The sequence below is a fragment of the Euprymna scolopes genome, chromosome 37 (genome assembly GCF_053919585.1).
Source record: "Euprymna scolopes isolate OS-2025 chromosome 37, ASM5391958v1, whole genome shotgun sequence".
Classification (NCBI taxonomy): Eukaryota; Metazoa; Mollusca; class Cephalopoda; order Sepiida; family Sepiolidae; genus Euprymna; species Euprymna scolopes.
The window spans coordinates 34,504,419-34,532,028 of NC_136518.1; the positions used below are offsets into that span (position 1 = coordinate 34,504,419).

The following is a 27,610-nucleotide window of genomic DNA, read 5'->3' on the forward strand; positions in this document are numbered from 1 at the left end:
GGACAATATCGTAGTAGTGAAAATTGTGGAAATTGGACTATTTAACGGGATGGCTCAAGAACTTGTTTGCGTTGGACTTGAGGACAACCATACTGTAGTTAGAAATTTGTTCATGGAATCTATGTTTAGGTTTAGGCACAGTGAGGGAAATTATTGATAGTGGTTTCAGCCAGACGAGTGTTTTTCATGAAAGTTTGGCAAGGGGTACCATAGATTGGAGCTCAGACGAGCACTTTCCATGAAAATAACGATAAAGCAGAGACAGGCTCGCAAAATCTCTTCTGTGCAATAAAGCTTGCAGAGAAGAGAAAAGAGCATCCCCCACTAAGCTATGAAGTCTATTTTGAACTATGTCATGGTAGGATGAGATCTTTCTAGCAGCTCCTGCCCAGATGTGGCAACAGTACTCCATCCTTGGATGTACTTGGCTCTTATACAGGTAGAGAATTGCATCAGCAGCGAGATATCTATTGGAGCAGTAGAAGTATCCCACCATTTTTCCAGTGACCTTGGCAACTGATTTGATATTCATGTTCCATTTTAGATCAGGAGTAAAGGTCAAACTCAAAAGTTTGTCAAAACATGGAGCTTCTCCAAGACGAGAGCTATTCATTTTAATTGATGCCAGACGAGGATTAGAACGTTGATGATGTAAAGATAGAAGCTTAGTTTTAAATGCATTAAAATTAACCAGTCACCTCTTTCCCCATTTTGTTTGTTTTGTTTTTTTTTAAATAAAAATTAATTTCTGCTGAATCACTAACATCCTCCCCCCTCCCCCATCATTTGGCTCGATTTTATTTCATTCTTTCTCTCTTTCACTTTATCTTTTCTTGTTTTTCTCTCTTCCTCTTCGTTTTACTTCAAGTTGTAATTCAAGCGATTCACAGTAAGGGGAGGTAAAAACTTTTATTTCTCCACAGAATCTATTCCGGTCTCCTTCCCTTCACATATGCACCTTGTTGGGAAATTTTATATGGGCATGCCCCCTCCCTCCATCCCAACTCCCATGTTGGGAGATTTTTTTTTTTTTTTTTTTTTTTTTCAGATTCTTTGGACATTGGCCACTCACATCTCTGACAAAAAAAGTTCTGAGAGAGAGAGAGAAAATTGCATTTAGGTAATAAATCTTCTTAAATCTTCTAATGCTCAATACTAAAATAGCTATTAATATAAAAAAACATTAGAGATTGATGATTACATTTAAATAAAAATATACACTTGGAAAAAAAAATATGTAAGCATTTTTGTTTTAAAATCTATATTTTTAATTCAAAGTTTTTAAATCCATAAGAAAAATAAAATTTTAAAAATTAACTCCAAATTTATTTAGCCAACAATGAGAAAATAAAATTGAGGTAGACCAGATCTAGAAAAAAAAAACGGATTTATTGGATTGTAATCGATTTCTTTAACTTTCATGTTCTATTTTTTTTTTTTTTTTTTCATCTCACAAATCTTTTCTGCCAAAACTGCATTTTATTCTGAACTAATTGTATCATTTATTTAACAAGTTTAAGCTAATTTGGTTTCCATCTGTTTAATAAACAAATACAAACCAATAAACAAATGTACCAATAAAAAGAAAGTATAAACACGCTTGGGCAGTGCCAAGTCGGGTTAGTATAAAACTAGAAATAGGTGATCTTTCAAAATTTCATGGAGGCTGCTATGAAATTTAAATGCTATTCTTGCTTTTAAAGTTTCATGAACATTTAGTTATTAGGTATGATTAACAGGGTTTGATTGCTAGATTAACCCATGAAAGTAGATGATGGATTGCTTGGGTTTTCATCATGTGATGTCTTGAAGATAACTAAAGGCAACTCAGATAAGGAAATGGATCCATTCGATTTTGTATTACTCTGAATTGTCCTCGTTCCTTTAATGAGTGTTCAAGCTCCTTGTCTGAGACAAAAAAAAAACTGGAGAACATCAAACCTGAACCATGAAACGAAAGCTGAACAGCATCAATAACTGCCTACCACCCCTTTACAAGGAGTTGTATGATGAGATTTTGGTGTCTGCACCCTGTAATCATTCATTTGAAGACAGATTTTGTCAAATAAAACCTGTAAGTTTGATTTTATTTGGTAATCTTCGATGGAGAATGTATTTTCTTTGTAAATCATTCAAATGATTATCGATCTGTGTTGGATTGATTTACTGTTTTATGACAATTCAACCCCTTTTGCGATCACATAATGCCAAGATGCAATTTCTACTACAGATAATTCATTATATGTGATTTATTGAAACGCACGTTGCCATTTTACTCATAGAGAGGGGGAACCGGTTCATACTTTTTACTACGTTATTATTGCATTATTATTACATTGTTAATTACATTATTACGTTATTATTATATTATTAATTAACGGGTGGGACAGCTTTGCCCAGTCGTAAAATATGCTTGAATAAGATATTTTAATTTGCCCAGATTTTGTATTAACATATACAAAATATAGATTATAGAATCGTGATTTCAAAAGTAAAAAAGTATTTAGAATCGAAACCAAAACTAGTATTTAAAGCTGGTGACGTTACCACTGTACCAACGGGACATACATATGAACTGATTAAAAATAAACTAAGATGATGTTCAAAATAAATAACGATTTTTTCAATTTTGACCCGTTTTTGACTTAAAACCTATTTTAACCGGCTGAAGGCCTATAAAAGAATGGCCCATAAAAGAATGGTCCATAAAAAATCCAATCATTTGAGGCCCCTACCCTAGCGCTGCTCTGTGACTTTTAGTTTCGGAAGAGATAGTTTGAAAATATGGAGACAGACAGACAGACATAGTGAGTTTTATAAATTAGATTACATTATTACATTTCTGTTCTTAGTCAGTGGAGGAGAAATTCTTTTAGATCAAAGAAATTTTTATTTTGGTCTCAAGCCAGAATGCCCCGTTTTATGGAACTGGATTTTTCCATATTAATAAGTGACCATCTGTCTAACTTTGCCCCCGAGGGGAGGCAAGTAAATAGAGACTAAAATAAATCTGACTTTTTAAACTTAGTTGATTACAGATGTTGAGTTGCATACAGAGATCTGCTGATATCTGAGGCCAACTCCTTGATTGTGTATCCCAAAAACTCAAGTATAAATCCTAGTACTGAGAAATATAAGAAACGGAGATGGTTTGAATATGATTTAATTCCTCCTTCACAATTTAGATGATCAAGCTCCTCCTTCCCACTCTGCACATCATTGCAGATACCACAACAGTATTGAAATTTTTGTTGAAATTGTAAATAACTAGCTGTCTCCACCTGGTATTGCCCGGGAGTCTTTTTACTTTAATTTTTGTTTCAATCATTGCCCTTCCCCCTCTCCTTTGTCTCTATTAATGAACTGATTTTGCCGGTTGGCTATCACTTTGCAAAGTTCGCTACTTGAAATGCTTGCAACATTAATTTAAAATAATAAACATTTCATTCAAAACTTTGGTGTAAACGTAAAAGCAATTTTTCTCATTTATTTATATAAATATGTTACATTTTGGTCATTTCTGTAAAAAAAATTATCTTTTAAATGTGACTAAAAAGAAATTAATTTCTTTTTAGTCGATTGTTATTTAACAAGTGATCTATTTCAAATTTCAAATTGGTGCTTTTAAATAAAGGAGCATTTGAACACAAATGTCATTTGTTCAGGAAATAGTACTATTTCACATTATAGTTTTATTTGCTATATTAAAATCAAAACAACCCTTGAATTAAAAAATAAACAATAAATAATAGTAAATTAATAAGATGTCCTTTTTCCAAATTAATATGCAAATTAGTTAACCTTACATATACATATGCAGTAAACATCTATAAAACAATGACGCATCTGTTATATAAAGTTGAATTAAAATAGGGTCTTTTGATTTTAGCATTATTGAAAGAAATGAATCCAACTTTAGCAGTTATTTAGTTCCATTTTTATTGATTTTTTTTTTTTTTTTTTTTTTTTCAAATTACGATTTTTTATATTTACACACATTTGCATATTTTGATCCGATAATTTTATTAAGAAAATACAAGTTTAATGGCCGAAGGTGCAGTGTATGCTGCTTTTTGTTTAACTATTTTTTAAATAGGATTTTGAAACTAAATTTATTCATAACATTTTTTAAAATAAAATTATTAATTTATGAATTAATTTTTATTTTCAACAGCTTGTTTATGCTACTCTATTGTATGCAAAACTTTTTCGATATATTTCTAGATTAGTGTCTCTTCCAACAAATGCTGTTTATCTTTGGATTAGGCGTGCAATTGAACAAGAATACTTGACCTTTCATTTTAGCCCAAATAACTTCTTTAAAATCAATTTAAAATTTCCTGCAGTTAAATATAAATACCATGCAAAACATGTTTGTTTTCATGTCATGGTAAAAAAAATAGGTTTTATTATTGTTGGAAATTTGAAGATGATTTTGAAGCATTTGATTTTGTGGATATAAAATAATTTCTGACTAGAATTAAAATTTATTATTCAAAGGCAAGTATTATGATTTATTTGTTCTCCTAAACAGTATTTATTGGAAGTGCCACTACTCTTTAAAAGTATTTCAGTATTTTCAACTATTTCTATTTTGAATGTGTTGTTCATTTATATGACATGAATACTTTCGATTATTATTTCAACTTTTTATCTCGTTTTAGTAATTTTAACTAATTTGAACTGCTTTTATGGTTGAGAATTAAAAACGTCTTAAAAAGGTGAGGAAATTTCATCACATTCACCTGTACTCAAATTTTTAATAACTTGAAATAAAATTTTTAAAAAAATCTTTGAAAATGGGATGTAATTATTTTTGTATAAACCCACTTCAATTTCTATTTTTTAATTGCCCATTATTGCCAATATTTTTCTCAGAAAGCTTTACCATAAATGAATGTTTCAACCCAACTTCAGTTTATCACTTGAGATAAAAACAAATGAATTCAGACAATACTTTTGAGTGATAGGCAAATTGATTTTTATATAAAAAAAAAGAGATGAAAGTGTGTATTGTAATATTAAAAAAAAATTTTTTTTTTAGTCATTATAACAGAAATTAAGCTGGTTCTTTGGCTTAAACATTTGAGGAAGATTCTACATTTTACAAAGAAATTTTCCTTAAAAAGAAACTTTTCTTTTATATCTTTAATTTGAAAATCCTTTGAATTTTTTCAATATTGGTTTTAAATGTAAGTTGAAGTTGTATAAATTAATAAAAGAACTCCAAATTGAAACTTATAATTTACAAGCAAGACAGTTTCTAAGGTTTAGTTTTCAAGCACTTTATGTGTATCATGCTCAGCATTCAAATCTCAGCTAACCTTTGCGTTGCTTCTATTTGTTGGGGGTCACCTTTTATAATACATGAAATCACAGATCATATGACCATGAAGGATCACCCCCATTGGTTAATTTAGAAATGTGGTCACTGATGTAAAAGTTCACTTCCTCTTTCCCTGCTTGTTTTTTTTTTCATTCAAATGAAATACTTTTACTAAAATAGACCACATTTTTCTTTTTGGAAATTTAATGCAGTTTTAAAGTTAAATAAGTTTAGTTCAGCCACATTCCTAAATATACAGTCGTCTTATCACCACTAGACTTGTTCTGTTGAAGGTGCCTTTGAGACACTACGTGACCAGTTGTTTAATTTTAGAACTTAATTCTTTGATTATGGAATTACTGGTAGGTTGAGAGATGATAACCAGTTTGTGTGAAAAAAGCATAAGAAAATGAACTCAGATATAGAGAAAATATATTTGAACGATGAAGCTATTGAGGATGTTCAGAAGTTTTGTTACCTTGGTGATATCACTGGAGCATAAGACAGAGCAGGTGTTAGTATGATTGAAATTTTCAGAGTGGATAGAGTAAGTTCAGCATTACTAATCAGCAGAGCTGACCAAGGGAAGAGTCTATCAGGGATGTGTATGCAGTGTGATGATGTTTTGGAGTGAAATCTGGCTATTGAAGGTTAAGGTGTTGCATGGAGAGAAATGATACGAGAATATTATAATGGATGTGTAATGTGAATATTAAAGACAGGCTTAATTCTGATTATTTCAGAGGAAGATTTAATTAGGATAGTTTAGGGAGACGTGATCATGTTGAAAGAATAGGTGAGAATTCTTGAGTTTTTTAGTAGATATAGAACAGTTGAGGTAGCAGGGTCAGTTCAGAGGAAAACCAAGGAAAATATGGGAAGAAATGATAAGGATAAACTAGAGAGAAAAAAAAGATAAAGACTAGAGAGATAGATTAATTTGGAAGTCAATTTCTAAAAGTCGGCTAATACGTGACAGCATGTAAAATGAACGCTGAACCAAATTTGATAATGAATATTTATTTTCTAAAGAAAATGTGAAAATTATCTTCATTTGTTTTTCACCCATTGAAAAAAAATTTATTCAATCAAATTTTTGTCATCACAAAAATAATTTTTTGATAAAAAAAATAATTTTTCATCTGAAACAATATTTATTTTGATGCTGTTGATATATATTCGTGAAGAAGATGAAGTGATAGAATCTAAGAATGTTTTTATAGTAAGCATTATATAAAAAAAAATTTGTTTAAATCTGGTGCTTGTTATTTAGCAACGTTGTCACCAATGTAAAAAGCATGACTCATAAATCCACTTCCTCTATTCTCCTTATTTGGGCTGATCACTGAGAGAACAATATGTTTGCCACAATTCCTCTCTCGTTTTTATTTCATTTTCTTTTTTTTAGTTAAAATATATTCGATTAAATATTTTTTAACATTTTAACAATACCAGTAAAAACTAATACTTTCACTGCTTGAATCATTCTGTGCAGTATTATATATAATTTAAAGATGACAATTCACAATGCATTTAGTAGAGATGGGACAGAAAACAGGATGAAACGAAGGCAAAAGTTTCTGTATCTTATTTGTCTCACTTGATGGAGTCCACATAAAATAATATTTTGGAAAAAAACAAAAAACTATTTCAGATATTTAAGTCTGTTCTGTTCTTTTTATGGGGTTTATTTTTATTACTTTAGTTGTTTACATTTTAGTGATTTGCAAATGCTCCCCCACCTTTACTATTGTTTCGAAAGTATTGCAGCTTAGCAACAATTAAAAGCAATTATCATAAAAATTCAAGAGGATTTAAAGGTAATCTTTATCTTAGATACACTTTCATCTTCATCTTACATGCATTTTCATCTCTAATTTCTGACTAAGTTTGCCTTTAGAAAACCACAACTCAAAAATATATGCAACCAAGTGGAAATTTCTTGAAAAAAAATGAATTATTTTAGAAACTTTGTTTTTCTCATTCATTTCATTGCTTGTTCGTTTTTTAATGCATAAAACATTTTTTCAGGAAAAAAAAAACAGAAGAATTTGCAGTTTTTTTTTTTTTGTTTTTGTCCAAGAGTTTACATCTTTTATAAAAACTCAAATAATTTTTTAAAAATGTAACTTTTATGTTATTTTCTTTCCTAGTTGAAAATGTGAATTTTCCAATTGAATATAAATAAAAGGTTAAAAATAAAAACGCTTTTCATTTAATTAAATTCTCTCAGATCAATCTTTAATTTTGTGCTAAAAGCAATAAGTTTCTTTCTATTACAGGTTATTGCAACTTGCTAACCTGAAAATATTTCGTCTTTTTTTTTATAACAAAACTTCGAATTACCTCCCTTGTATTTTTTAACCATGAGCTGAAAGGAATCTGGAAGTCAAATTTTCCTACCAAAATAAAACATAACTACTTTGAAGTCGTTATTGTATTAGGAAGTAGCATTTGGATTTTTATCAAGCAACTAGAAAATACTTGATAATGTACACAAAAATGCTAAGAGCTCTTCTCAACATCTTCTGGAGGCAGCACCTTGCAAAGGAACAATTTTATGGACATTTTTCTTAAATCTTAGGTTTGATTAGAGAGTGAAAAGTCATATTTGCTGATCGCTGTTGGAAATCGCCAGCGACATTCTTTTGTGTGCACTAAAACAAAGATATAATTCAGTGGAGAGATTGCACAGGTTGCATAATTATCTTGTAGAGTTGCAGTAGCTGATTGTGTGTTTAATAAGTTGCATGTTTGCAGTATATGCAAATAACAGCTTTACTGCAAGTGAGAGATATTGTGCTAAGAGAAAAGAAGCCACACAATGAATTCAAAATATCTTGGATTATGGGTTCGGCCATACATAATTGTATTTCTCTTTGAAAAAAAGGTAAGTGTCTCTTTAAATAGGAGTTCATACTGAGAAATGAAGACTCCAAAGAAATAATGTTCATAAATTGTCTGCAGATAGGTCTTTTTTAAATGGATACTGGCTGGATATCATAGTGGTCCTTCTGAGTGGTTGAATGTGGATAATTGAGAAAAAGACTGAAATTACGATTTTCATCAAAAATACATCAAATATCCCAGGAAAGTCGGTTGAAGTTGGCCCTCTAGGCATCATACTGGTTTTGTATGACAGATGGTTGAATCTGTGTGTCTCGAGAGAGATGAGCTCTAAACTGAGATTTGTGTTTTGATTTGATTGGATGAGATTTCTTATTTAAAAATCTGTTATTCAGCAGAGAAAGCAATTGTTACTTATGCTTCAGAATTTTTGAGATGAGGATTGATCATTTGGGTTATTCGAACTACTGTTCTCATCTTGGAAGTTTTCACAATGGTTTTGGCTGACTTTCAGGTGTATCTCGTCATACTTAGGAATTTTTCTGTCAAATTTAAGTCTATTAAGACAAAGTTTCGTTCCATCAACAATTACAAAGAACCTTTTCAGCCATCGATTGCTATTGATAATAACAATCTAGTTGAGAGTTCATCATTCAAACTTCCCAGCTTAACATTCACAGGCAACATAAATTGGAACAAATGCATAGAAGACACTGCCAAGGCTGTTGCAAAGAATGTAGGTTCCCTCTACCATGCTAGAAAAATAATCACACCTGACAGTATCCTATATTTCTATAAAGCCACCATTCACTCATGCATCGAGTACTGTTGCCAAATATGAGCCGGTACATCAACCACTAATCTATCTGTCTATTGGATAGAGTCCAATAAAAGTTTTCAATCAAATAGGTCCCACCACTGTCAACCAAGCTCTAACTCCTGTCCCATCACTGCAATGTTTCATCTCTGTGCTTGTTTTGCAAATACTTTAATGGAATGTGCTCTAACAAACATAGCATTAATGCCTCCTCAATGTAAATATCGCTGACCAAAATCATGCACTTACACTATAGAGATCCCCCGATGCCAAAAAGTATTCTACTCTGAAAGTTTCTTCTCTCAAACTGCTAAACTTTGGAATTCCCTACCTGTATTCTGCTTCCTCGATTGTTTAAGTGTAATGTGAACAGACATCTTGCTACTCAACTCCCTACTTAAAGTGTCCTTGTATGCCAAGTCCCTAATTCTCAATAACTTCTTACATCTCCATGGAAGTTTGCTTTATTTGGTATGAATATGAGTAAAAAAAAAAAACTCTGAAATTTCAAACAGAATTTTTTATGGCAAAAATGTTTGCAACAAGAAATATAAAAGTAGCAAAATAATAGAAAATATCAAAACAAATTTTAATTTAAACAAAATACAGAAAATAATGTGCATATAAGAGAGATAAATATTTACACAAAAAAAAAAAGAAAAGTTTTATAAGTCAGTTTCACAAATCTGAAATCATCCCAAGCTTCCATAAAATATGATTTAGGTATTTTTTTCCTTGTGCAATATAACATGTTTCTATTTATTATTTTCCTGGTTGACTTTGGACATTTCCTTCACGTAATTCTGGCTGGAATGACGCTCTCTTTTGCCTGCCAAACTCTTTCGAATACCATAACCAAAATAGATGAGAAAACCTGAATAATAGATTTGTGAAAAAATCTTAAATGGTAAAGAAATTTGTAGATAATTTTTTTTTAATCCACTGATAAAATATTAAAATATTAATTAAAAAATAAAACTAATAATTTATGATGTAAAAAAATATGTCGATTAATGGAAATTGATTTATTATTTGAAGCTTTGAGTTTGGTTTAAAAATAACTTGTACCAAGAAATTCAACCGAATATACAAACTCAATAAAAATGCGTTTTTCATCAAAATTGTTGAAAGGAAATAACATTTTAAGCTCATTAGTAAAATATAGATACGTGTCCAGAATCCCTCCATGCTAAATAAAAAAAAAACAATCAATTCAATGAACGTAGCCGTCACAGAAAGAAAATGTTGTATTCCAAAAATCATGTTAAGTAATCAAGTAGTTTTAATTTTTAATAAGAAAATCATTTTTTAAACAAATTTGAGATTTTCTAATGATTTCACTTTCCTATTCTTAGAATGGCTTTATAAATCTCGCAAGCTTGAATTATTTGGAGTTATTTCTAGTTGACGCCGTGATATTGTTGCTGTTCGTTTAGCCATAAAAAATTATTTTCTTATCTAAAATAGAACTACTTGATCAATTTACATGATTTTTTGAATACAATATTTTTTCTGTCGCCTGTACATACATCATACATTTCTTTATTTTTGTTTTTAGATAGCGTGAGTCTGGACAAGAACCAAACTATATTTAATAAAAAACAGGCTACAAATTATGATATAGGCAGACATTTAAAAAAAAAAAAAAAAAAGAGGAAATTTGTTTAATCACTGCCGACATTGTCTAGTCATAAAATAAGCTTAAATATGATATTTAAATTTATGCAGATTTTAGGGCCGATTCTCTATTGATTATTATAATACTATTATCCGATATATAGTAATGATTTCAAAAGTAAAAAAAATATATATACATGTAACGAGGTAGAATCAAAACCAAACTATGTAACTCTCCGGCCTTAGCTTTTATATGTGCATGATAATACACATATAAAAACTTGTTTAAAAAGTTGTTAAAAATATAAATGGATGTTTACGTATGTGTATAAATAACATATTTAGTCGACTTAAACCTGTCAAGTTTAATTTTTTTAGCAGTTATTTTTACCGGTTGTAAACCAAATTGAATTTGTTCCACAGGTTCAAATCCTCTATTTATCAAGTTTCAAGTCTGTAGATGCAAAATTAATAGAGTAGTTTATTAGAGACCATTCCTCACACCAACAGACAAGTTTACTTGTATATATTAAATATATATGTATATTATTAAATCATGAATTTAAAAGGCGCATCTTTACTGTGATTTAACATAGATTAAAAAGATAGATAATAGATGGTCACAATAAAAAATGGAAAAAATGCAGTTATAAATTCTGCTTTTGCCATCATAAGAAAGGATCAATAAATCTCAGTCTGTTTTTATATGTTCACATAAAATTCAAAATTCATTTATATAATTAGACATTTTGTTTGTCTGTCCGTCCACAGTCATTTTTTTTAATGTAATAAATATATCGTCTTTTAGAAATGGAAAATATTAATAAATTCCCAAAAAATAAAACAGGTGTCATGACCGGAAATAGAAACTGAAATCATCAGATCACTAGTCTTAAATTCTACCAATCGAGCTATCGGTATTTTCTTATAAATAGAGCTTAAAACATTACCTTAACAAAATAATTAGAGCTTTGGTGTGACGTCATATATTTATGGCTTGTCACGTTTCAAAGCATGAAGTTCAACATAACTGATAAAAAAAAATGAACAAATGAATAAGTAAATATTATTAATAATGTTGAAAATTATTTGAATAGTCAAAACAATTTATTTTTGCTTTGATTATACAATTCTTTCACAATTATGTGATCCTCCCAGCCTAACAAAAATATGCAACTAGAAGGAAAATACTTTTGTTAGTTATTTAGTATGTATGTATTAACAATGAAAGATAATATGAACATTTATTAATAATTTGTCTTAATGAACTATAACACAACATAAAAGAGACATACAAGGAGGGGGGGTAATATAATTTGTACAAATTTCACTTCTACAGTTGAATGTATGTACTTGTAAAATGATAAGTTATTTAAGCGAACCCTACAGAATGGAGTGTTCATCTGCAGAAACCAAACTGAAGCATGACACAGCTGTTTAATCAGCAAATGAAGGGAGAATCATAGTGTTACTCTCGGACCTTGTCATATAACAAAAATCAGCGACAAGATCTTTCTCATGATATTTGGAGACTATTGATATCTTTTTCCAACTCTGGCCCTAAACTTCCATAACTTTGAAGATAACTTTGCTGACCCTACCAGTTGATCAGTCCTATTTGCAAACAGATTGTGTTTTATTCAAACAGTTGAAGGCTGAAGAGTGAAGACATGATTAAAAAAAAATGGATGCAGTTTTGAAATCAGTAAATATTAGCCTAAATCAAGTGAAAACTCCAGAAATTATGTTAACAGTTGTTCCCCCGGGTTATTAAATATTTAAACATTAATTGACTCAACATCTGAGTTAACGTCAACTAATTTTAGACCATCAGGGCCTGTGTCCCACGGTTGCCCTAAAAAATCAACAAACAGTCAACAAAATGGTGTATATCGAGAAATGTTATAATGTTAAATTTCTTCTACATGTTGTAAGTGGTTGTATAAAATGTAACTATTAGAATACATATTCCTTCATGTAGACCGAGACATTTTTTGTCTTAATCCATAGCATTTCTTTTGAGAGAGCTGCATTGTATAAACGTTAAAAATCAACCTTGTGTCTAACTCTGTTCTCAGGAGAAGCGAATAAATAGGGAGTTATTTCATCCAAGAACGCTAAACATTTTTCCATGATGTAAAAAATATTCGTTAAAAGAACTGTCATAATTAATGAAGCATTTTTCCATGATACAGAAAAATATTCGTTAAAAGAACTGTCATAATTAATGAAACATTTTTCCATGATGTAAAAAATATTCGTTAAAAGAACTGTCATAATTAATGAAACATTTTTCCATGATACAGAAAAATATTCGTTAAAAGAACTGTCATAATTAATGAAGCATTTTTCCATGATACAGAAAAATATTCGTTAAAAGAACTGTCATAATTAATGAAACATTTTTCCATGATGTAAAAAATATTCTTTAAAAGAACTGTCATAATTAATGAAACATTTTTCCATGATACAGAAAAATATTCGTTAAAAGAACTGTCATAATTAATGAAGCATTTTTCCATGATACAGAAAAATATTCGTTAAAAGAACTGTCATAATTAATGAAACATTTTTCCATGATGTAAAAAATATTTGTTAAAAGAACTGTCATAATTAATGAAGCATTTTTCCATGATACAGAAAAATATTCGTTAAAAGAACTGTCATAATTAATGAAACATTTTTCCATGATGTAAAAAATATTCGTTAAAAGAACTGTCATAATTAATGAAACATTTTTCCATGATACAGAAAAATATTCGTTAAAAGAACTGTCATAATTAATGAAGCATTTTTCCATGATACAGAAAAATATTCGTTAAAAGAACTGTCATAATTAATGAAACATTTTTCCATGATGTAAAAAATATTCGTTAAAAGAACTGTCATAATTAATGAAACATTTTTCCATGATACAGAAAAATATTCGTTAAAAGAACTGTCATAATTAATGAAACATTTTTCCATGATGTAAAAAATATTCGTTAAAAGAACTGTCATAATTAATGAAACATTTTTCCATGATACAGAAAAATATTCGTTAAAAGAACTGTCATAATTAATGAAACATTTTTCCATGATACAGAAAAATATTTGTTAAAAGAACTGTCATAATTAATGAAACATTTTTCCGTGATATAAAAAAATATTCGTTGATAGAACTGTCATAATTAATGAAAATAGTCATTGAATTTTCTAATTAACAATGAAAACATATTCACTTTTATTGTTAATTAGAAAATTAATGTGATATCCTTTTTCAAAATATGCAAATTAGTTAAATTTATAACATCGATTGCATACACAGACTCTCTTTATTAGAATTGTGAATATGAATTTAGTGTTATAATTTCACGATGATTACAATAAATGGTCAAACTTTATAAATCTACAGATTATAGAAGAATATGTTATTGACTTAGTGATGAAATGACCAAAAAATTACAATTTTCAAAAATTACAAAATGGAATAAAATCTGTCTTACCAATTGTCATCCAGATAGCAAACCTCACCCACGTTGAGATTGGTAACTTCAACATAAGATATATATTTATAGCAGCGCTAAGCTCAGGAAAGAGAGGAACTAATGGTACCTGGAATGAGCCAATGTTTTTGAAAAAGTGATAAATATTTATGATGGGGGGAAATTACTATACCCCCCCACCATGGAAATCTATCTAAAAACACTGCAAAATAAATAAATTAATTAAAAATACAATTAAATTTCTATATTTAATCTAACATATAAAGTAAAGTAAGCCTATTTATGGTGTCTTTGTCATCGATAGTTTTCATTCTACAATATCAATATTTGATTCTCATTCATCATTTCTTTGTGGATCTTTGCAACATGTTGTTAAGAACAATAAGATGTCATTCTATTTAATTCCTCCCAGAAAATACTTTGGACGAGTGAAATTTATTCTCAAAGAAATACTATATTTAAAAAAAAGGGATGTAATTCTGCATTCGTGAATACATATAATTATTATTGTTTGAGATTAAAAAAAAAATGATATTAAAGAAAAGAATTACATATAATTATTATTGTTTGAAATTAAAAAAACAAATGATATTAAAAAAAAGAATTACATATAATTATTATTATTTGAAATTCAAAAAAAATATGATATTAAAAAAGAATTACATATAATTATTATTGTTTGAAATTTAAAAAACAAATGATATTAAAAAAAGAATTACATATAATTATTATTGTTTGAAATTAAAAAAAAATGATATTAAAAAAAGAATTACATATAATTATTATTGTTTGAAATTTAAAAAACAAATGATATTAAAAAAAGAATTACATATAATTATTATTGTTTGAAATTTAAAAAAAATTATATTAAAAAAAAGAATTACATATAATTATTATTGTTTGAAATTTAAAAAAAAATGATATTAAAAAAAAGAAAACGGCATAGTAAAAAAATATCTAAGTAAAAAGCACTTTCGTACATCAAAATTTAAAAGAAAAAAAATTATATTTAAACAATTTTTTTTCTGTATCTATTTTTCTTTTGTTATCTATTTAGCACAACCTATAGTAAATTTATATTTAAAAATCACATCTGAGAACTCCTAATAACTGTGCATGAATTTATTGTTTAAACGATGAACACAAAATCGATTAATATTTAAAAAACCAAAAACTATTCACTCCAGTTTCAATCTTAACAAACTCCAGCAACTTGTTCCTGAGATTTTCATGTATGATAATAATCCACTGGCACGTGTTTCGTCGTCTAAGACTCATCAGCGAGATTCGAAATCAGGACCCCACAAGCCTAAACCCCTTACTGCTCATCCATCTCGCACAACTGTTTGGATATATCGCGATTTACTTAGCTGTTGTTTGTTTTTGTTTTTGCGATACGTTTTGAATGCATTCAATTATTTACGAAAGTGTATTTTTACCTTTTTTTTTTTTTTTTTTTACATAGGTGTCACCATTTATCAAGGCCAATAGGCCACTCAAGGATAAGGGTTAAAGTGTAGAGTAGTCAAAAGGACAATATAGTAATCGATAGTAATGGAAGTTCGGTAAATTTGTTAACTTAAGTGGAACGGCTCATCAGAAACTTGTTAACGTTGGACTTGAAGACAACCATATTATAGACAGCTGGAAAGCAGGAAAACGGAAGACAATTCCACAGGCGTGCAGTTCTAAGAAAGAAGCTTTGATCATGGAATCTGTTTAGGTTTAGGCACAGATAAAGAGTGGGGAAAATTATTGATAATGTTTTCAGCTAGTCTAGTGTTTCTTGTGAAAGTTTGGCGAGGGGGGACCATAGATTGAAGCTCAGTTGAACACTTTCCATGAAAATAACGATAAAGCAGAGACAAACTCGCAACATCTCTTCTGTGAGATAGAGGTTGCAGCGAAGAGAAAAGGACATCTCCCACCAGGCCACGAAGTCTATTTTGAACCCTATCAAGGCAGGACAAGTCTTTTCTAGCAGCTCCTGCCCATATGTGGCAACAGTATTCCATACTTGAATGTACTTGGCTCTTATACAGGTAGAGAATTGCATCAGCAGTGAGATATCTACTGAATCGATAGAAGGATCCGACCATTTTTCCAGCGGCCTTGGCAACAGATTTGATGTACGTATTCCATTTAAGATCAGGAGTAAAAGTCAAGCCCAGAAGCCTGTCAAAACTTGAGGCCTCCCCAAGACGAGAGCCATTCATTTTAATTGATGCCAGATGGGGATTAGAACGTTGATGATGTAAAGATAGAGTTGGGAATAATTTTCCCTTTAACCAATTTGGTACCCCCACATGAGGAGTGGCATATATATTATTTTTAAAATATAATAATCCACTGACACGTATTTCATCGTCTACGACTCATCAGAGTGGCTGAATCTAGCGAGATTCAAAATCGGGACCCCATGGTAATGAACCTAAATCCCTTACCGCTCATCCATCTCGCTCAACTGTTTGGATATATTGCGATTTACTTAGATAATGTGTGTGTATGTGTGTTTGTATTTCTATATGAAAAAAAATATTGGCATCTGCCTACAAATAAAAATGGTTAAAATAAATAAATTAATAATAATAATAAAGGACACATGATCAGAGAAACAGAATCTCTACTGACAGCTTCATAGAAGAACGTGATTAGAACTAACCGCACTAATCTTAAAATAGATAAAACACAGGAAAACAGTAAATGTAGACTCTGTGGACAAAGAGATGAATCGGTAAATCACATAAGAAGTGAATGCAGTAAACTAACTCAAAAAGAATATAAAGGCAACCACGCCTGCATGGGGAAGATAGTACACTGGGAACTCTGCAAACAACTACACTTCAAACATGCAGACGAATTGGGCAAACACAAACTGGAGACAATTCTGGAAACCAAAATGCACAAAATACTTTGGTACATATAGGTACAAACAGATAAACTCATCCAAGCAAGGAGACTACGCATCACCATATATTAACAAGAAGTAAAGAATCTATCAAATTACAGATTTTGCTATCTCAGTAGACCACAGAGTAATGAAACGAATGTATGGTCCTTGCTAAAGAACTTAAAGGAATAATAAACCTGAAGAAAATCAATTTAATATCAATAATTGTAACAGAATTGGGATCAGCCCCAAAGAACATTGATGATAAAAGACTAGGAGAAATCAGAATCAAAGGGAAGACTAATATTATACAACAGACGATAATGCTGAAAACAGCTGGAATCTTAAGGATAACCTGCATAATCTACAAACGCTAACCAATCATTTGGAAACTGCAAAAGAAGTAAAAAATGATTGTAGAATTCCATGTGGAACCAAGAAAACTGAAGCTGCAAAAGTGTAAATTAACTAACCTATCTCTCACAAAAAAAAATAAATTGTACTGTCGGCATAGACGGGTGCCACACCTATACTGCACATCTAGGTAGACTCGTTGGCACCCAGACTCCAGATGATGATGGCCTGTGTGAGAACTCCTAGTGAGTACGAATAATATAAATAATTATAAAAATAATTGTTTATAGACTAAACCAAAGAAGAACTGAAACAACTCGACCAAAAGACTAGGAAACTTATGACCATGCACAATGCACTACACCTAAAAGATGATGATGACCGACTCTACATGAAAAGGAAAAATGGGGGAAGAGGACTAGTTTGAATATTTGAATAGAAGACGTTGAATAACAAAAACAAAACGAATTAGAAAAATAGATAACAAAAAGGGTAATCACCACAGAAAGAGACACTGCAAAACAGGACAAACAGTACAGACATAAGACGAGAAAAAAAATGGGAAGGGAAACAGTTATTCATAAGGATGACAAAAGATGAAACTAACGAAAACACTTGGACATAACTATGAAAAGGACACTTAAACAGATAAAATACTCGTAGATCTCTAATAACAGCTGCACAAGATAATGCGATTAGAACCAGTTATATCAAAACAAAGCATAACAAGACAAGAAAACAGCGAATGCAGACTCTGTGGACAAAGAGACGAATTAATAATCCACATACTAAGCGAATGCAGTAAACTTTTTTTCTTTTTTTTTTTACACAGTGATCACCATTTATCAAGGCCCGGAAGCCACTCAGGGATAAGGGTTATTGCAAGTACATTACGTTAGTGTGGAGATTTGATGAAGTGTTTACTTAAGGGGGCGGTTCATTAGGAATTTGTTAACATTGGACTTGAACACATCCAAGTTGTAGTCCAGTGGGAAGCAGGCAGACGGAACAGAGTTCCACAGGCGTGCAGTTCTAAGAAAGAAGCTTTGTTCATGGAATCCACGTTTTGATTTAGGCACAGATAAAAAGAGTGGGGGAAATTTTTCACAGTGGATTCGGCTAGACGGGTGTTTTTCGTGAAAGATTGGCGAGGAAGGACCAGAGATTGGAGTTTAGACGAGCACCTGCCATGGAAATAACGATAAAACAAGGATAGGCTCGCAACATCTCTTCTGTGGGAGAGAGGTTGCAGGGTAGAGAAACTAGTCCAAAAAGAATATAAAAATAGACATGATAAAGTGGGGGAAGGCAGTACACTGAGAATTATGCAAACAATTGCATCTTGAATTCCAAGACAAATCGTACATGCACAAACCAGCAGCAGTAGTTGGAAACAGAAATCACAAAGTCCTATGGGACATGGATGTACAAACAGATAAACCCATCCAAGCAAGAAGACCAGATATCATAAGAATTAACAAGAAAGAAAAATTATGCCAGATCACAGATTTTGCTGTTTCAGTAGACCACAGGATGAATATCAAGAAGACGAAAAAACGAAGCAAATACACGGAACTAGCCAAGGAGCTGAAAGGGATGCGGAAGATGAAGAAAGTCAAGATAACACCAATAATAGTAGGAGCACTAGGAACAATCCTGAAAAAAGAATGAGAAATAAACGAAAAACAATAATGAAAACGGCCAAAATATTAAGGAAAACTCTTGAATGCAGAAACTAATCTGCATGAACTACAAACACCAATTTTCAAAATTACAACAAAACGAAAGAGAAACACATGGAATTAAAAAAACTGAAACCATATGATTGTTAGTCGCCCCCGCCCTCCATATAAAAAAACTTATAGCATCGGCATCAACTGGCACAATAATTGTGAGGGGGTAAGGAGGATGGAAAGACCGAGGAGAGAAAGCACTAACAAGACCTCCATTGGATGAGTGCAAAGAGGACTGGGAATTTGGGGAGGCTTATTGCCACCCAAATACCAATGAAGGCCTATGGTCATTGACAACAAGAAATCAATGGTAAACAGTTGTCGCAATAACACAAATTCATTTGTAAAGGTTATCAAAAGAGATGGAGAGTACTGGAAGTATGAGAAAACTTGTTGTCATCAAGAATCCAGGGAAAAACCACAAGTTTTTGACAGAAAACTTTTATAATGGCCTGTGTGAAAACTTTTATAATGGCCTGTGTGAAAACTTTTATAATGGCCTGTGTGAAATCTTTTATAATGACCTGTGTGAAATCTTTTATAATGGCCTGTGTGAAATCTTTTATAATGGCCTGTGTGAAATCTTTTATAATGGCCTGTGTGAAATCTTTTATAATGGCCTGTGTGAAAACTTTTATAATGGCCTGTGAGAAATCTTTTATAATGGCCTGTGTGAAATCTTTTATAATGGCCTGTGAGAAATCTTTTATAATGGCCTGTGAGAAATCTTTTATAATGGCCTGTGTGAAAACTTTTATAATGGCCTGTGTGAAATCTTTTATAATGGCCTGTGAGAAATCTTTTATAATGGCCTGTGTGAAATCTTTTATAATGGCCTGTGTGAAAACTTTTATAATGGCCTGTGAGAAATCTTTTATAATGGCCTGTGTGAAAACTTTTATAATGGCCTGTGTGAAAACTCCTAGTGAGTGCAAATAATAATGAATAAATTTTTAAAAAATTATGATTGTGGACTGATTCTGTTTTTTGATTTTTGGAATGTAACTCACCGGTATATATATATATATATATATATATATATATATATATATATATATATATATATATATATATATATATATATATATATATATATATATATCAACTCACTAGGAGTTTTCATGCAATCAGTATCAGTAATTGCTCACTGCAAATAACAAGTGGTGTTCTCTTGGAATCTGAGTGACAACAAGTCCTCTCAGATCTCCAGCTATCTTTATAAAACTTTTGCAAATTATTTTATGTTATCACAATAGCCGTCCACCATTGATTTCTCGCTAGAAACAACTATTGTCTTCTCTAGAATTTGAGTGACAATAAGTCTTGCAAAGATTTCAATATTCTCACATCTAGTTGAGGTCTACTTGCTGAGTTCCCTCCGCAGTCTTATCTGCTTGACCATCACAATCATTCTGTGTAGTATCAGCCTAGATTACCTTTTTTTTTTTACCTTGAAAGGAAGCTTGTCTGGACTTTGAGGTTGGCGCCAGATGATGATTCCCAATCCAACACAAATGATAGCGAAGATTACCAAAAATCCGGTTACCCAGCCGAGCTTGTCAAGATCATTTTCGCCATAGACGAGATCAACATTTAGAAAAATGATGAAAACAGCTGAAAGACAAATTATTATCCAATGAAAGAAACAGTAAAAAACAAGGTTTTATTTCTGAAGATGTGCATTTTGTGGATCTTTTCTTTTAATTAATAATTACATTTCAACTTTAATGAAAAAATTCTTGTATAAGTGCACGCATGTCACATGCAGTCACGTGATATATGTGAGGTTAATAAGAGCATGATATATATTTTATTTCTAATATTATACAGTTACTAGCAAGAAGATCCGACGTTGCTCGGGATTGAATGATTATCACAATCTATTTTTTCACTATGGTAATAACTCTATACTACTTCGTTTTTACTGCCTTCCTTCTTCTGTTTCACCCTCTGATATAGTTGGAAGGAGCCAAAATGTCGGAAAACTGTCTGAATTAGTGTAATACATATAGTTGCAATTTCATTTAAATCGGATATATGTATTTCCACTTCGAGGTGTTTCCACTTTTAAGAGAATTCTGTTTTCATGGCTCACTTAGAGATTCAGGACCATTTCCATCGTCTTTCTGAAAGATATTTTATATGAGATACATTTCTGAAAGATATTTTATATGAGATATATTTGAAGTTTTAGAAGAGGTTCAGTTCCTATAGCTCCCTTACGTTATCTGTTGTATACAAAACTGAGTTTTATACACATAAATATATTAATTGGACATTAGACCACCTACTGAAGATATGGTATTCAAACTCATGAAATATTCTCAGAAACCACTAGTATAGATGGCTAATCAATTAATACACTTTTGTAAATGAAAAATCAAGTTAAACATGATTAAATAACAAAATATTTATATAATTTTACATAAATATAAAGATTATTTTTAGTCCCGAAATGTTTATTTAGGAAGATTTAAAACAATTTGGGTTTTAATTTATTTATTGCAGACAATTATCCCAATCTTTCTTGGTTGTTGTTTCACAACGTTTTGGCCAACTATTTCTCTGGCCTTCGTCAGGTGGTAACCGCGACGGGATAGGAACTTTGAATCTCCTAACAACATTCTCGTGGATTTATAAGACTAAAAGATCAAACCTTGAACGCCCTTCAGGGCTCATGGCACAGTGGATAGAGACGTTGAATCTCTATGGTTCGAGGTGAAAATTGTCTGAAGATAGCGGTTTCAATCCTACCCAAAGCCGGCCAAAGGCTTACTTGGCCAAAATGTGATGAGACGACAACAACTATGGATGGCAGTGATTGCTGAGAATGTAGTTGGGAGATTTGAAGTTCCTATCCCGTCGCGGCTACCACCTGACAAAGGCCAGAGGAATAGATGAGGATAAATATCCACAAAAAATAAATTAATAAATAATACTCATCTCAATAATGAATTCCAATTAAATAATTTATATAGATTTTTATTTTAATAAAAACTATTCAGTGAATAAGCAGACACATGGGCTAAGGATGTGTATGCGTATATATTGTTTTGTTAGTGTGAATATACATGTGCAGTGTTGCATTGTGTATGAAGTACTGGTTAGAAATGAATTATTTGTATTAATCAAACTACTATTCTCATCCTGGTTGTTATTTTCACAACATTTTGACCTTCCAGCTTCATCGGCTACATCTTGTCAAACTCTGCAATCTATACAGAATGTTTTATTAACCCGACGGTGATTAATAATACTAATAATATTAACCCGACGGTGATTAATAATACTAATAATATTAACCCGACGGTGATTAATAATACTAATAATATTAACCCGACGGTGATTAATAATACTAATAATATTAACCCTACGGTGATTAATAATACTAATAATATTAACCCTATGGTGATTAATAATACAGGCGATAATGACTAAGAATGACATAAAAATTAATTAGCGTTTTTACACGATTATGATTAATGGAATGCAAATATCTATTCCCCATGGATTAATATTGGATCTAGTTCAAACTTCCATAAAGGTTCTCACATTCAACATGAAGATTCCTGAGTTTGAAAAGATACTCCCCTCTAAATAAAAGTCAGAGGTTACATCGACCAAAATGTTGCGAAAATAATTACCAAAATGAGAATGATAGTCTCAATAATCCAAATTATCAATCCTCATCTGGAAATTTCCAAAACATATGATGCATCATTTTCATGCAAAATTTAAAAAAAAGGGGCCAAAATGAAAATATTTAATTAAATTACAAATAATTTAATTTACAAATAAGCATCTATAAATAATAAACATTATCAGAACTTATCAATATTATAAATTATAAGCACCTATAAATAATAAAAATAATCAAGACCTATAAATAATATAAATTATAAGCACCGATAGGCACCAAATGTTTCGGTGATAATTACACCAAATTTAACACAAAGAATCCTTAGAATGTCAGATGTTAAGAATACTAATTATGTATGGTAGAACAAAGAATACTAATTATGTATGGTAGAACAAAGAATACTAATTATGTATGGTAGAACAAAGTTTCGACATCTCTCTACAAAAGCTTCACTAAAAGCCTCCTTCAACTTTCAAATTTTAATTGCATCATCATCATCATCATCATCATCATCATCAGTTATATGCCAGCAAGAACTAATCTACATTTTCATAGCAAAAGCAAATTCTAAAACTTTTCTCTTTGCTTGTTCCTATCGCCATCTCCTCTTCAAAATCCTGAAAACCACGAAACATCTTTTCAAAACGATCATTCAAATCTCATGACGCAGCACTTTCTTCTTATGAAACAAGTTACTGCAATAAACTCACCTTTCACATTTTCACAACAAATTCTGGTGAAAATATTCTAACCAATTATCAACTTCCTTCCAATTTTTGAGATGAGGATCGATAATTTGAATTAGTTGCACTATTCAGACTATTGTTCTCATCTTGAGTGTCATTTACACAACGTCAATGTAACCTCTGACCTTCTTCTTGTCAAACTTGGGAATCTTTCTGTCAAATTCGGGAATCTGCAAGGAATTTCAAATGGAATCTTTTATCTAATCTGCATGGGCTCGTGACATAACAGATAAAATTAAGTTGTAAGTGATACTCTTCTGGAGGTCGAAGGTTCGATCTTCAGTGCGGGTGATACTCAGAACACAATTACGAATTACTTAGAACTTCATAGCTGATGGAACAAGTGCATGTTATCCCTGTTTATTCAATATAGGTTCCATTTAAAATTCTATGAAGATTCCAAAGTTCAACATGAAGATTCTCGAGTTTGATAAGATCCACCTGAAGAAGGTCAAAGATTAAATTAGCCGAAATGTTATGAAAATAAAATTCAGTAATCCAAATAATAGAAACTTCGATTCAAATAATTGAATCACTTACAAAGAAGTCCTGAGCAGGTCATTACAATTTTTTCGGTCCTTTTTGTTGGCACATTTGAAAGTGGATGAAAAAGTTCTTTTAATGTAAATTTTGATACAAAAATGTCTCTGAAAAAAGAAAAGAAATAATGCATGTGTCGTCATGGCTCTAACAATGCAGGATTGTAAGAAAGAAACAGTAATTTGAAAATAATTTTTAATTTTAATTTAGTTTTTAGATCTTAGTTTTCCCCTCGATCACTAGAGTCCCAGAATTTTACCATATTTCGGGGATATGACCTCTCTGTCAAGTATTCCTATTATTTCTTTGGTCAAAAGAGTATTTTTGCAATATGCACACATTGGTTGGCTGTGAGATTACTGATTTTTTATACATGGTGGATCAATAAAATTGTCGCCCCAGAAAAGATGACATGATTCCATTTCAGTTTAATGAAAACCGGTTTTCTTTTTTGTTGCAGACCATCTACTAGTTGGCCAGGAGCGATAGGAATCTCCTATCATATCTGAAAGTGACACAATTTTCAATGAGCAAGATCGGAGATGCACTGGTGTACAACTCATGCTCTCTACTGATCCAAGTTATGACAACAGGACCATTGCCAGCACCCTCAAAATACATCGCTGAATTGCCACAAATAGCAGAGACGTGCCCAGGGTGATGTAAACAAAGTTTTTGGCCACAGTTATGGTCTTTGGTGTGGTTTCAAGTGAGGGTCATATCATGCCACTTTACATCTTCGAAGTTGGTTTAAGGGTCGACACCAAAGTGTACTTAGATATGCTGAAGAGTGGGGTGATCCCCTGGTGCAATTAGGTGGCCGCTGGCAGACCCTGGATATGGCAGCAGGACCTGGCGCAAGCCCATGCCAAAGAGACCCAGGCTTGGATTCAGGAGGAGTGCTACGATCCTTCTCTCACTGGCTCCCCAACCTGAACCTGCTGGACTACTTCATTTAGTCATACATCAAGAACATCACCAACATGACCTCCCACAACATGAAAGCCAGCCTGATTGCCGCCATCTGTCAAGTATTTGCCAAACTCCCATCGGCACTTGTGGAAAAGGCATACTCTCAGTTCCAGACACATATCAAGGCAGTGATTTAGGCTGAAGGCGGCTACATTCAATAGATGTAAGCTCTACTACATAATCAAGTTACCTGAATTGATTTTTGAATATAAAATTTTTAAAATAAAGCTGTAGTGTTGTTTTCTTTAGGGCGACAATTTTATCGTTCCACCTTGTAGATTGCAAAACGTGAACGTCCAAATGTTGCGTAATTGAGCATATTTCTCTCAAGCCATTTATGCTTCTTTTTTATTCTATTTATTTCCTGTATTTAGAATATTTTTATCAAGACCCAAAGGCCACTCGAGTTAATGAGATTGTCAGGTGAGGATTTTTAACAACTGTTGAAACAGGTCAGAATTAAATTATTTAAGTGGATGTATCCAAAAGAATTTGAAAATGATCATGTTGCAGTCAGCTGAGAAGCGGCCCCACAGTGTCATGCTCCACAAATGGGTACTTTTTGGAAAGAAACTTTGTTCATGGAAGTTTCGTTTAGTTTTTGGTGAAGCAGATGAAAGAAAGAAAAATTTTACACAGTAGCTAAACAAATTTTTGTTATGAATGGTTTACAGATGAAACAAGAGATTAGAGCTCAGTCGAGGACCTGCAATGAAAATAATAGTAGAGTAGAAAAAGATTTACAACTTCTCTTCTGTGTGAAAGAGGTTTTTGGGAAAGAAGCCATCTTTCATTAAATTTTGAAGTCGGTTTTATACTTTGTCAAGGCACTTCTTAGATGTTAGTACCTCATCACAGAACATATTTGACTCGTGTGCATGTAGAGGATCGCGGCAGAAGTGAAATACTTTCTGGAGCGATAGAATGATTCAAACATTTTTCCAATAAGCTACAGATTTGATGTAAGTTTTCGATTTCAGGTCTGAAAATCAATCGTACAGTTTATCGAATTAGAGGGCTTCGTTCATTTGAATTGAGGCAAAATGAGGATTCAAACATTGGTGATAAAAGGAGAGAAGGTTTTTTTAGGTGCATTAAAAGTAATCAGCTACTTTTTTTTTTCTTATTGCACGATTCAGAAGAGAGAGAATCAGAAAGATCATTAATGCTCTTTGAAGTGTTGCCATAGATGTTTGTGTCAACTGCATAGATTTCAATGAATGACTTTAGAATGGGAGATCATTGATGAAGATCAGGAAAACGTTGAGCCCAGAATGGGTCCTTGAAGCCTGCTAGCATTAATACTATATGCTTCAAACTTCTGCCCATAAACGACTACTTTTAAAAATTTGTCAGAGAGAGAAATTTTGATGGTTAAGAAAACATTTCCAGATATTTAACAGCTAGCAAACTTGTGAATTAAACCTTTATGCTAAATCCTATTAAAGGCTTTTGGTATGTCAAGACTTATTGTTCTAGAAACAAAGGCCGCCCATAGATTCATTGTGATATTACAGTCAGCACATCAGTTGCTAATCTTGCAGGATGAAATCCTTAGAGTAGATTGCTTTTGCTGAGGTAATTAATGATTGCAGATTCCAGAAACTTACTTATGATGCAAAGGAAACTGATTGATTTTTACTGCAGATGATCGATTCTCCAATATTTTTGTAATTGCTTTAACTTCTCTTTTCTCATCTACAAATATTCTCTTTGTTTTTTACTCATCTATTTATGTTTGTTTATTATTTTGCTTTTGTTGAATAATATTCTTTTGCATTTTTCATTAATTAGTTAATATACGACAATTTGTGTAATGGTAGTTTGCATAAAAAATAATGAATTGAAGACAATTTGTGTAATGGTAGTTTGCATAAAAAATAATGAATTGAAGATAATTTGTGTAAAAGATGCAACTTAATTCTTAAATGTTATACATTTAGCAATATGTATATAACAAAATTGATACAAATAATACAAATATGAAAAAGTGACTTTGTTGAAACAAAATTGAAAGCTGATTTTGTTAAAAACTGTAAAAACTGTTTACCTAGCAATTTGTAAGGATCCATTTGAATCATTCACGGTTACCTCAGTCTCAAATGCATTTACCTTGTACCTAAATATTAAAAAAAAACGTATTAGAACAAGAAAATTATTTTGGAAGTTTTTATTTTTCTTTATAATTGGCAATATACTACACTACCGTTCAAAGGAGAATGTAAAGTTGGAATGATTCTTCCTCCCCAAAAGGATGATGGTAATGCCTGGAGGGATCGTATCATGATGAACCAACAAACCTATTCTACACCGCCGTCCCCTGAAGGAGCTGGTAATGCCTGATAGGCTGGTATGAGAACAAGACAGACACTACACTACTTACTCCAAAAAAGATTAGATAATACCTGAGAATATTCTACATAAAAGAAGACGGTAATGCCTGAGATTATGATATCATAACAACAGGACATATTTCTAGGAAGATGGTCTCATGACAACACAGCAAATAATACATTACCTCCTTCTCAGAGGATGATGCAAGAAAGGGAGATAATTTATGTGAGGAAGATCTCATGTCGACAGGATGAATACTACGCGAATCATTTCTAATAGAAAAGCTAATATAATAAAGGAGGATATAAT

General features: G+C 31.5%; 1 protein-coding gene across 2 annotated transcripts in view; it reads right to left on the minus strand.

Moving 5' to 3' along the window:
- Positions 1-9,560: 9,560 nt before the first annotated feature.
- The window catches only part of LOC145261130 (cationic amino acid transporter 2-like), a 135,091-nt gene continuing 117,041 nt past the window's right edge, over positions 9,561-27,610 (minus strand). For both annotated transcript variants that reach the window (XM_080119394.1, XM_080119395.1), the window contains exons 11-15: positions 27,018-27,086; positions 23,996-24,102; positions 20,520-20,683; positions 14,093-14,201; positions 9,561-9,864 (exon numbers count right to left, since the gene is read on the minus strand). In XM_080119394.1, coding sequence (XP_079975520.1) covers positions 9,746-9,864; positions 14,093-14,201; positions 20,520-20,683; positions 23,996-24,102; positions 27,018-27,086 — 568 coding nt within the window. In that variant the 3' untranslated portion in view covers positions 9,561-9,745. The remainder of the gene's footprint in view (positions 9,865-14,092; positions 14,202-20,519; positions 20,684-23,995; positions 24,103-27,017; positions 27,087-27,610) is intronic.